The 13,309-nt window shown below is 35.0% G+C and overlaps 1 protein-coding gene across 1 annotated transcript in view; it reads right to left on the bottom strand.

The window, feature by feature from the left end:
- The window catches only part of RANBP9 (RAN binding protein 9), an 87,170-nt gene that overhangs the window by 29,205 nt on the left and 44,656 nt on the right, over window positions 1-13,309 (bottom strand). The window contains exons 3-5 of the mRNA XM_065885257.1: window positions 5,821-5,873; window positions 4,722-4,889; window positions 649-671 (exon numbers count right to left, since the gene is read on the bottom strand). Of these exons, the coding sequence (XP_065741329.1) occupies window positions 649-671; window positions 4,722-4,889; window positions 5,821-5,873 (244 nt within the window). The remainder of the gene's footprint in view (window positions 1-648; window positions 672-4,721; window positions 4,890-5,820; window positions 5,874-13,309) is intronic.

Genomic DNA, 13,309 nt, shown 5'->3' with positions numbered 1-13,309 from the left:
TGTATCCGTTTAGTTAACTCCCTCACTTCCTCAAAAGTCCCTGCTCAAGAATTACCTTGAACAAAGGTGAGCAAATTATACCACGTGTGTTCTGTCTTTGGTACTCTCAAGCTCTACTGTTTCTTTTTCTTTAAAAAGTATTTAAATCCTTTAAAAATATTTTTAATGCATTATTTATCCTCTAAGTTGCTCAGCCTGAGTACTCCAAGGGGACAGAGCCCTTTATCTGTTTTGTTGAACAGTGTAGCCCAGGCACAGAACCTGCAGCACAGTGGCACTCAACAGACACTGAATTAGTGAATGACTACAACTGTTGCACAGCCACTTACTAAAAAGTCCAGCAATACCAAAGAGACATATTTCGAATGAATCCACAGTGACACTAAAAAGTGTATTTCAAATAATCATTTCCCATTGAGTTTTTAGCTACAGCTAAGTTCCCTTGGACAATGGTGTCCAGTGCAATTTGGAGGTTAATTTCTGATGGTCCAGACCAATGGTAGCTTGAGAAAGGAGCTCTAGCTTATGCCCGGCATGGCATATAAACTTAATTACCAATAAGACTGCATTTTAAACATGATTAGTACCAGTTCTTATATACTTTTAATTAAAAATACAAAACTACTTTTACAAGAAATTATGTCTTACCGGTAAGTCAGTGAAAGCAATACCTAAAAAGAAAAAAAAAAGTGGCATTAGAAGCTGTTTTTCAAAGGCAGAGTATGACGACGAAGCTGAATTTCTAACTAAAAAGAAGGGAAAATATAGCAAAGGAAGAAAAAAATTAAAAAGCTAAATATAAAATAATAAGACTGATTTTTTTCTCACTAACACCTAAGCTGCTTTATCCAACCTTACTATTTAATCTTCCTTACCTATATTTATCTTTTAAATAACTTTGAGGGGAAAGGAAAGATTTTCTGTTAAAAATGGTGGGGGGGGTGAATAGAAAATATAGTACTTTTGTTTCCTTTAAAAAAAATCTTATAAAAGTACATTCTCAGAGCTCTGACTACTCTGGACAAAAAATTTTAATTCCTCCTTCAAAGGACAAAGATTTATACAGTTGAGAATCTCTCTTAAACGTCCGGTGACAGTAATTTCAACAGTCATGTACCAAATACACCTGCACAATGGCAATTTCACCGGGATACAGCTACTGACGTCCCAAAGTGATGGTGTAATCTCCCTCCAAATATTCACATATATTACTTAGCTGAAAATAAGGTAATAAGCAAACCAAATATTCCTGCAGGACCTCATTCATAGGTTTACAAAGACTGAGCTCTAGAAGAATGGGAGGGGCGGTGTTGGTGAGCCAGCTAAGCAAAGCTCTTCCAGTGTAAACACACATTGACACAAAATACAGCCATGCCAGCACCACTGCCTCTGCGGTGCCGATCGCCTTCTAAAAATGGAGGGCCCTCCTGTTACATTATCTTTAAGGTCTCTTCCCACTTGAGAGTCTATGGCTCTGTAACTGTGCTGTATCACCAGAAAACACAACTATCTAACTCTATTTATTAAAGTAATAAAGTTAAAAGGCAAAGTGACTACATCTCTATTGTACGTGTTTTTAAACAAATGGTAAAAACAGTGCTTTGTAATTAAAGTACTGTTTTTATGACTTTTAAAAACTAGTGAACTCATGTTAGCTTGTCAAAAGGAGAAGCGAAGCTGGAGATCCTCCCACCCTCCGTAAGACATTCGGATTACCTTCAGCTTCATTAATAAGTAGAAATCAAACTGACTATGGGCCAAACGAATATGAGAATTTATTCTAAAAATTTCAGAAAACGAAAAAGAACACAGAAAGCAGCAAGAATAAATATGACCATACATATTTCTACCATTTTTCATAAAACAGCAGTCTAATCAATTATTTTCCTCAAAAATGTCTATTGATAAAGATTGTCTAAATTCATATTGTTTTAGCAAAAATTCCCTTCTGTCAGTAATTACTGAAATCCTTACTTTACCAAAACCTCTAATGAAAAACCCAACTTAATTCTATAGATGAATACTTTTGAACATTGCCAAATACAGCATCCACAACCTATACATGTTCAGACCACAAAGATGGCACTTTAACAAGCTGTGTAATTATTTAAATTTTACACAGAAAATAATTTTTCCCCTATTTCCTAATCTGATTATCAAGAGGCTTTTTGAAAAGTTATCTTCAATTGATGAATGATAATCAATAAAACAAAATTTTAAAATTTCAAGTAAATTAACTTGCATACCGAAATGTTTCTCCTTTAATTATTTTCTCAAAAACCTTTCCATTTCTCTTTATATGGTAAGTAAATATATATTTTGAAAACCTTCATGAGACAGAAACTAAAGATGTATCAGCCTTGGGGCAGAAATTATCCACTTTGGGAAATACAAGGGAAGCATAACGGAGTAATTTCTTATCTTCTAGATGCTAGAATCTGGATCAGAGATAAGCACGTTACTCTATCAAGGGCCAGCAAGTAAATATTTTCTGCTCTCTAGGCCATGTGGTCTCTGTTTCAACTACTCAATTCTGCTACAGTAGCAGGAAAGCAGCCATATACAGTACATAAATGAATGGGTGTAGCTGTGTTCCAATGAAACTTTACTTAGAAAACAGACAGGAGACCGATTTGGCCCACGGGCCACCACAGCTTGCTGGCGTCTGTTCCAGTGGAACACTTTCTGCTCACCAATGTTTTACCACTGCACCCCCAGCACCTGGCCAACGATAATAAATAACCTTTAGTGAGTACTCACTATGTGTCGGGCAATCACTTGAGAACTTCACATGCATCACTTTGGCTTGCTCTAACAACTTTAATAAGGTAGGTAATATAGTGATCTGATTTTATGATCTGAGGCACAGAAATGTTAAGTAACTTGCATAAGGTCACACAGCCAAACCAGGAGATAAACCCAGGCAACTAAAGAACCCATATTGACCACTGTTATACTGCCTCTGTATGTGCCTAATAAATATTTACAAAATTTATGAATGAATAATGCCAAATATTTCAAAGTGACTTAATTCTAGAATGTGATCCTATCATTAGGCACCCTTTTCTTAAACAGCATCTCACATTTTAAAAACAGCTTCCTTGCTCAAAAGAAAATTTCAAGGTAAATACTTGTGAAAATCTAACAGGAAAAAAATAATACCACATCACCTATGATCTTCTCATCTCCTAAAATAAAATTTCTTCTCTGGAATAAAGTTTGAAAACTGTAAAAAGATTAATTTTGGTTTTAAAAATGTCATCTTTTGCATTTTGAACCAAAGGCCATACCTAAAAGCAGATTTCTCCTGGTTTAGTTTAAGATCGCAAATATCTTAAGCAGCCAAGCCAACGAAGACTATGCCAGTGAACGGCTTTGGTAAGTCAGTGAACGGCTAGTCACTGACGGTAAGTCAGAGCTGAGCACTAACAACAAACACACTAAAATGCCTGTATCCTTCTGGAAACCAGTTTGCCACAGCAATCAAACCACAAATACATATCATCTGCATGGCGACCTTTATCAACATTCTTGCACCAAAAAGAATGTAAGAATCTTTGTGACAGCCTTTAAATTAGATAGCACAGGACTTCAGAATCAATATTAATAATCAGAAGGAAAAGTTTTAAGCTGAATGTAAGTATGAAGAAGACAGTAACTTAATATAAGGAGTATGTTGAGACACTTAAAAAAAAAAAGACGATTACCAATGTAGCCAAAAATTTAGAATCTTCTATGAAATTACAGAATAGTTTTTGTATTATATTCAAGAACATTTACCGTATGTCTAAGCATACTATCTGCAGCTTAATTTTTAAATACTATTAATAAGCAAACTGAGCTTTCTGGAGTTACTTAGTTTTTGCCTTTTTTCACTTTACTTCAACAGAAATAATTTGCCATAAATCAAGGATGTTTCAAACAGTAAAATAATGTGAAACTTTTTTACTTTTAAAGCATCAGTTTTGCTATCCTTTCTACTTTCTTTAATACAAAACAAAAACAAGCAACTTCTAAGAAAAGGGAGCATAACAATTATATACAATTTAAAATCTGAAGTATTAGCATAGTCAACTAAAACCCCTGACTTCCTGTTAGTCTTACGATAGATTTCCTCATGTTTTCATTAATCTACTTATTTGCCACCTGTCTTTTACAAGTTTTGCTGTTATTTGCTCATTTAATTCTGCTCACTTTTGCAGAACTAACTTGTAGTCACCATCCTTTATCAACCTTTGTTAGCAGGCCTGATTTTTCAGTATGTCAACGCCCTTCATTTGGTTGGGGGCATCAAGCTTTTTCTCGCTTTGTCATTACCCCCATACTATACTAAAAACTGACAGCTCTTTCTTCTAAGCACCTGTTACCTAGAGAACTGGATCATACTGTGACAGGCTTTATTGAAAGCAAAGCAGAAAACAACTAGCATTTCTACTTCTAGAATAAATATCTGAGTACGAGGTTATTTGCAGTTAGTCCTATATATGTGATACAGTGTGGCCTTCCTTGTAAAAAATAACGGTTTTTAGCTGAATATGTGTCCATTATACTTTGGATTTAAATTGTCACCATTTCCTCAGCTTCTACCTAGAAGGAGCAAAGAAATAATTTCCAGAGGCAACTACTCATAAAGGAGAATTACACAAAAATATTACTACCATGATGTAAGTACAATCATCATAACATCTGGTTATTTAACATGCAATTCATTATCTTAGTACCTAAACTATGTCCATTCTTGGTGTAGAAGCAGGTATTGTTGATAAGGTTAACACAACAGCCAATGACATCACCAGTCGTAAAAGTTGGTCCATAAGGTTGTCCCGTTCCAGAAGAACAAAATGAATGTCCATCATCACCGTGATAACCATATGAATGTTTATCCCAGCCTAAAGAGAAAGTTCCAGTATATTTACAGTGAAAAGTAAGGTTACTCTATACTAGAGCTATTCACTAAGATTATAACAAGCTAAGCAAGAATAGTACAACAGATAATACAAAGATAGAATTCCCAAAAGTACATTTAAATTCTCAACAATTACAGTACATAATTTCTATATAAAACACTGCTTACCACATTAAGGAAAATAAATCCACCACACAGAATGCTAAAATATATCTTACACAGAGAGGACTCCTATCAGAAAACGCAAACAAACATAGCAAGACACATTTTCCATGCATACTTCCTTTGCTAATAGACCAAAGGAATTTTGCTTTGATTTGGTTTAAGCACACACACACACACAGATACACACACACACACACACACACTTTAATATAACAAAAGATTTTTCTTTCAATTTTCAAAAAATTTCCTCCAAGGTTAATTTTTAACATTAGTAAATAGAATACCAGAAAATATAATCGAAGAATCACTTCCATATGATTAATAGTTTTAGGAAACAGTTCTCCTACCTCAATTCACACCTCTCTTAGTTTACGTTTAATATCAGCCTACATTCCCAGAATATTAAAACAACTAAAAATGGTTTAAAACCTAGGGATGTGTTGGGTAGGAAACAGAACTAACCACATTAAAACATTTAAAGTAGTTGATATGACTATGTACTGGAAGTTAAAAATACCAACAAACAAAACAAAAACAAGCAAAACAAAACAAAACAAAACAATGCATGGTATACTTGTTATGTTTTGCTAAATAGCATAAAATTTATTAAAACCATTCAGCTCGACTTTGAACTCATAAGTGATTAAAAATATAGAAGATTAATGTACTTAACTATCTCCAAGTTATTACTTGACATTTTTAGCCAGAGTTAGCCATAAGACTGTACTGTAATTCAATTACAAGTGTACCTGGTAGTCTATTCATGTTCACACCTTGAGCAGAAAGACCAATTCCCATGTAACTGTTTAAAAAAAAAAGGAAGGAAGGAAGAAAAGCTGGTTATTATAGTCATATATGTATAAATTACCAAACACTCCCAAACATTATTGAACCAAGCCCAAGATGAAACTCACAGGGTAGCTACAAAAAAGTTACCAGAATTCATGAAATAGCAAAAAGGGCAATATTAAGCAACAATAAAACCCAGATTCACAGTAAATTCCTATAGCAATCATTCATAAATATACCCAAAGTATTATTAATACTTAAATACTCTAAAAACTATAAAAATCTTTCCAACGTATCTACACAAATATTTAGAATTAAGACTTCTAACAAAAAGTATAGAGGGACTTGTGGAAGAAAAATGAAATACTAAATAAGAAACAAATGTGTTTTCAAAAGGATACAGTAAAAATCTAGTTCCACACACATACACACACAAAGACATGGAGACATACTGAAAAAATATCCAATTCATATAAAAACATCTGAAATACTTAACAGAATTATACTAAAAAGTATATGCTATGGGGTATCTATATATTCGTTTTCCAAAAGTATTTTGGCAAATTGATAATATAGACTTAAATATGAGACTCAATTATTAATTTATGAAACACTAGAACAAAATTATCTCCACAAAAGAAATACAAGAGGAAAAGGTAATTATTAGAGTATGCAATTTATTTTAAAAGCTTATAAAATATTAATAAAAACTGATAAAGACAGTTCAAAAGGGGGAAAGCATAAAGAAATATATTTATAAGTATCGATGCAAAAAAAGAAAAACTAAATAAAAAAGCAAACTGAATCCATTTGTTAAAAGGCTAATTGTCGGTGATTGTATCATGATTTAAAATGGTATCTGACAAATTTCAGCTACCACTCCTAATAAAAACTCAAATAAAAATAAAAGGAGGGGCTTCCCTGGTGGCGCAGTGGTTAAGAGTCCGCCTACCAATGCAGGGGACACGGGTTCGAGCCCTGGTCCGGGAAGATCCCACATGCCGCGAAGCAGCTAAGCCTGTGCGCCACAACTACTGAGCCTGTGCTCTAGATCCTGTGCTCCGCAGCAAGAGAGGCCACTGCAACGAGAAGCCCGTGCACACCAACGAAGAGTAGCCCCCGCTCGCCTCACCTAGAGAGAGTCCGTGCGCAGCAACAAAGACCCAACACAGCCAAAAATAAAATAAATAAATTTATAAAAAATAAAAATAAAATAAAAGGAAACTACTTAAATATAACACACTTTTTCCCAAATCTAATACAGCAAGCAAGGCATTCAACAGTGAGACACTGAAGTCATTTCCATTAATATCAGGAACATAGAGACGCCAACAACTGTTAAACATTGTTTTGAAGGTTTTAGTTTAATAAAATAAGAAAATAGGAAGCTTAATAAGAGAACTAAATAACCAGTATAAATATTACAAGACATAAAATTATCTTAATTGTAGTTGCTCTGATTATATACATAGGAAACTATGGAACATACTAAAAGCTTTTAGAATTAACTAGTTATTTTGGAAAAATGACTGAATTTAAGAAAAACATTTTAACTTCTTTTCTAGTAATAACCAGCTAGAGAAAGGAAGTGGAATATATAGACATATCAGTCATAATAACTACAGAAATTATAAAACAAGAGTAAAGAGTCAAGTAAAGCTCCAGAATGATATCTTAAAAGTGGTAAATAAATGAGTATTTTAGGTATCTGGATAACTTGACAGCATAAAAATAGCAATCTTTCTAAAATGAATATACACATGTAATGAGATTCACAATATACTCCAAATGAATATTTAAAACTAGAGAAAGTGATTTTAAAAGTTCATATGTAAAAACAGAATTTTGATCAAGACAAAATTAAAAAAAACGTAAGTGTTTGTCCTACTAGATATTAAAACTCAGAAAATGGAATTCCCAAGTGCAATATTACTAATAAGAGTAAGAGCCAAGTGACACAAGAATAACAAAACATTAAGAAACAGCATTTTGGATGTCTAGTCAAGACTCATATAAGTTGGTATTTTGACTCAGCCCCTTTGTTCCAAATACAGTATACAATGTAATTACTTATTTTTTAAAAAAGTAGTAAGTCACAAGATAATCTTTGAGAAGAAACACAAAACTGTGCTCTGGCCCTGCAAAGCTCTGCGTCCTTGAGCACCCATTAATGGGTAGGAGTTTCTCCTGAGGAAACAAACACTAAAAAGGCTCCACAAGGGGATCATTAGCTATGCTCACTGCTTAAAGCCAACAACTGGAATAGGCTTCCCCTCCTGAAGGGGAAGAAAATACTGATACCACCTGCTGCCTTGGCTAAAATTCATTTGACATTGTTGTCTAGTTGAAGGGAAGGGGGAAGGAATAGCCTCTTAAGACCTGAACAAATTTACTGAATGGATTTGTTATTGAATCTGCAATACTCCCAATACCATTTTGAAGAAAGAACCTGGAAACTCTAATGTAGACCTGGTTTTAGATTGGGGACCCAGGAGTTAGAAAGCAACTATAAAGTATAATAAAGGGAATAAGTATAGAACTAGATAAACAAAATGGAGAAAAATGTTAAACTTTCTAATTAAAATAAGGCCACAAAAACAAAATTCTAAAATATACCAAATATATATATAAGACCAACAAAATACACAACTGGAACATGAATTCATTCTAGATGACATCAAACAATGGAGAGTATGACAAAAAAGATTTTTTAATACATTTAGGATTATGTGAAAGAAAAAAAGGAATCACCATCACTAAAAAATACAGTGGAGCACCAATATTTACTGAGATAATTTAGCTCGTGATTTTCCACAACTCAACTGAAAAATACGTTGGTAAGTTGAAAGTGCACACCACAGAGAAAGATAAAAACACATCACAGACTATCAATGCAAACAAAATCCTAAAAGCTTCCAAAAAGAAAGGCAGATTACCTCAGAAGGAATGACGATTAAAATGACAGCTGACTTCTCCCCAGCAACAGGTGATGACTGTGAACAATGGCACGAAGTACTGAAAGTAAAGAACTGTCAACCTAGAACTTAATTCCCAGGTAAAGCATCATCCAAGAATGAGGGCAAAATAAGATATTTTATGGCATAAGAAAGCTAACACTTTACTATCCACAAGTGTTCACAAAGGAACTATTTGAGAATGGACTTTAGCAGGAAGACAAGTGAAAACAGAAGGAATGCATGGGACAAAGAAATGACAACTAGAAAAGAAAATGATGAAATGTAATTAAAATTCATTACTGAAAAAACCGCTATTAGGAATTTTAAAAATCTATAATCCAGTTATAATGTACTAGAATACAATTCAAAATTACTTGACATATAAAGACATAGTAAAATATGACCCATATTCAAGAGAAAAGACAAGACAATGACCGGGAGAGCCTCAAGTCATTGGAATTAAAGCTAAAGTATTTAAGGCAGCTGCTGTTACTATGCTTAGGGATGTAAAGGGAAATATGCTTGCAATGAATGAAACAGGAAATTTCAATAAAGAAAAAGAAACAATAAAAAAATGAAATTCTGGGGCTTCCCTGGTGGCGCAGTGGTTGAGAGTCTGCCTGTCGATGCAGGGGACACGGGATCGTGCCCCGGTACGGGAAGATCCCACATGCCGCGGAGCGGCTGGGCCATGAGCCATGGCCGCTGAGCCTGCACGTCCGGAGCCTGTGCTCCGCCAACGGGAGAGGCCACAACAGTGAGAGGCCCGCGTATCACACACACACACACACAAAAGAAATTCTGGAGCTGAAATATATTTGAAATAAATATTTACTAATGTACCTAATGGCACACTGGAAATAGCAAAATGAGTAAGTAAACAATGACAGAACTGATCTGAAGAACAGAGAAAAAATACTGATGGAATAAAAAGAGAGTCTCTTGGGCAGTAGCAAAAGGTCTAACATAAATGTAACCGAACTCCCACAAGGAGAAAGAGAATGGAACAAAAAAATTGAGAAGAATTCCCCAAACTGGGTAAAAGAAAAAAATTTACACATTTAAAAAGCACAGAAACCTCAGCAGGTTAAGTACAAAGAAAAGCACACATAGGCACAAATCACAGCCAAACAGCTAAAAACTAAGAATGAAGAGAAAATACTGAAAGCAGCCAGAAAAACATGATGCATTACTTTCAACAGGAGCGTTAAGCTGAATATCTCCTGACTTCTCAGAAGAAAATACGAAGAGGCCAGAAGATGGCTGAACAAAACATTCACAAGAGCAGAAAAGGGGAAGGGGAACCCATGCCAACACAGGGTGTTATATTAAGGAAATATCCTTCAAGAATGAAAGCGAAATAAAAATATTTCTCAGATAAGAGAAAAAGAATGTGTTGCCAGCAGACCTGCACTAAGAAAAATACTAAAGTAAATCTGCCAAACTGAAAGGAATCAGATATATATATATATGATATATATATATATCATATATATATAAAGGTATACCAGATATAACATATACAGGTACATCAGATAGATACCTGGATTTTCAGGAAGGAAAGAAGAGCATTGCAAATGGCACACACATGGGTACATAATAAAAGACTGTTTTCACTCTTGATTTCCTTAAAAACATGTATGACTCCTTAAAGCAAAAATAACATGTATTGCCCAGTTGATAAGATAAGTAGATGTAATACATATGAGTAACTACAGCAAAAAGTACAGGAAGAGGCAGTAAATGGACCTATACGGTTGCAAGTTTCTGTATTTTATGTGAAATAGTAAAACATTAATTCTTAGTAAGTTATGAAAATAGGGATATATACTAAAATCTTTAGAGTAGCCACTAAAAAACTACAGAGATATTAGTTAAAAAGCCAACAGGTAGGGCTTCCCTAGTGGCGCAGTGGTTGAGAGTCTGCCTGCCGATGCAGGGGACACGGATTCGTGCCCCGGTCTGGGAAGATCCCACATGCCGCGGAGCGGCTGGGCCCGTGAGCCATGGCCGCAGAGCCTGCGCGTCCGGAGCCTGTGCTCCGCAACGGGAGAGGCCACAATAGTGAGAGGCCCGCGTACTGCAAAAAAAAAAAAAAAAAAAAAAAAAAGCCAACAGGTAAATTAAGACAGAACTCTAGCAATATATCAAAATGATAATATATCAAGACCAGGTGGTGTTAATCCAGGAACACAACACTGGTTTAACATTCAAAACACCAATCAATATATTTTATCAAATTAGGAGAAAACTCTTATGATCATTTAATTAGCTGTAGAAAAACATTTGACAAAATTCAACACCTATTCACAATAAAAACTCTCAGCAAACCAGAAATACGAGGGACCTTCACCAACCTACATTTACAAAAAACCTACAGCTAGCATTCGTAATAGTGAAATATTGAAAGCTATTCCCGTGAGATCAAGAACAAGGTAAGAATGCCAGCTCTCACCATTTCTATTCAACACTGTACTGAAAACCCTAAGCATTTCAATAAGGCAATAAAGAGAAATAAAAGGCATAAATAAAAAAGGAAGAAATAACTTGCCCAATGTCACACAGCTAGTAAGTGGCAGAACTTATTGGGCAAGTTACTCATCTGAACAACGTGCTGATAATAACGGAACCTACCTCACTGGCTTGTTGTGCGGGCTAAGCATATTTGCAAATGCAAGGAACTCAGAGATGTGCCAAATTTATAACAAGAACTGTGTTACTGTGACTTGTTAGCATTTTATTCTCTGTGCCCAGTGGAGGCCTGGCACATAGAAGGTGCTCAATGCACAGTTTTGAAGGAATGAATAAATGAATGAATGATTAGTTTGATTAAAAAAAAATCTCACAAAGTAATGGTATGACATATTTTTAGAGTTTAACATAGCTTGCTTATTTATTTATTTATTGGGCTGCATTGGGTCTTCGTTGCTGTGCACAGGCTTTCTCTAACCATGGCAAGTGGGGGCTACTCTTCCTTGCAGTGTGCGGGCTTCTCATTGCAGTGGCTTCTCTTATTGCGTAGCACGGGCCCTAGAGCACGTGGGTGTCAGTAGTTGCAGTGTGCGGGCTCAGTAGTTGTGGCTCACAAGCTCTAGAGCGCAGGCTCAGTTGCTGTGGCGCACGGGCTTAGTTGCTCCAAGGCATGTGGGATCTACCTGGGCCAGAGATCGAACCCGTGTCCCCTGAATTGGCAGGCGGATTCTCAACCACCGCGCCACCAGGGAAGTCCCAACACATCGTATTGTTAAAACTGAATACAGACATATAAATATATTCATCTAATAAAAACATCCTATTTGGGGGAAAAAAAGGAAGAAATAAATCTGACTTTACTTGTAGATAACATTAATTTAACAAGAGGTAATCTTAAAAAAACAATCAGAATAAGTGAATTTAACATGGCTGCAGGATACAAAGTTATTGTATAAAAAAAATCTATTGTATTTGTATATACTGGCAGTAAACACTAAGAAGATAAAATTTAAAAAACAATTATGTCTACAATAGCACTAGAAAGCATAAAACATTTTAAGAACTGAAAAAAAGGCATGAAGAATTTCTCTGCTGAAAATTACCAAACACTGGCAGGGGGAATTAAAGAAGATGTAAATAAATGGAGAGATATATCACATTTATGGACTAGAAGACTCAAAACTAGTAAGGCTGCAATTCTCTCCAAATTGATCTCTAGAGTCAATGCAATCCATATTATACTCACGCTAGGAGGTTTTTGTAAAAACTGACAGGCTGATTCTAACATTTATACAGAAATAAACAGGATCTAAAATATCCAAAGAAAGTTTGAAAAAGAATACAGATGTAGGACTTACACCATCTGACCTCAAGATTTACCACAAACCCGAGTAAGCAAGACAGTATGGTACCAGAATTAAGGATCAACAAATAAATCAATGGAATGGATTCAAAAAGAGCTCAAAAAGAGATCCACACTTACACAATCATTTAATATTTTACAAGGGTGCCAAAACAATCCAAAAGAGTAAGGAAAGTTTTTCTAACAAACAGTGATAGAACTGATACCCATTTGGAAAAGTAAACATTAATCTCTACCTCACACAATATATAAAACTCAACTGAAGACGGATCATAGTCCTAAACACGAAAGTTAAAACTATAAAGCTTCTAAAAAAAAAAAACACGTAAAAATGTCTTAATGACTTTGGGATAAAGCAAATACCTATCAGGACACAGAAAGCAAGAACCATAAAATAACAAACTCATAAATCAGACATCAGCAAAATTAAAATCTTCTGCTCAAAAGACATAAGACTATCCAATTTTTATAAATGGACAAAAGATCTGAATAGACACTTCACAAAATAATACTGCAAATAACCAAGAAGCACATGAAACTGCTACACAGCATTAGTCAGTCACTAGAGAAACAAATTAGAACCACACTGAGATACCACCATGCACCCAGCAGAACGGTTAAAATGTAAGACTGGCCACACCAGTACTGCCACAGATT

The sequence above is a fragment of the Phocoena phocoena genome, chromosome 10 (genome assembly GCF_963924675.1).
Source record: "Phocoena phocoena chromosome 10, mPhoPho1.1, whole genome shotgun sequence".
NCBI classification, from domain to species: Eukaryota; Metazoa; Chordata; class Mammalia; order Artiodactyla; family Phocoenidae; genus Phocoena; species Phocoena phocoena.
Note: the sequence above shows the minus strand (reverse complement) of the source record. Positions and strands in the feature narration are given on the sequence as shown.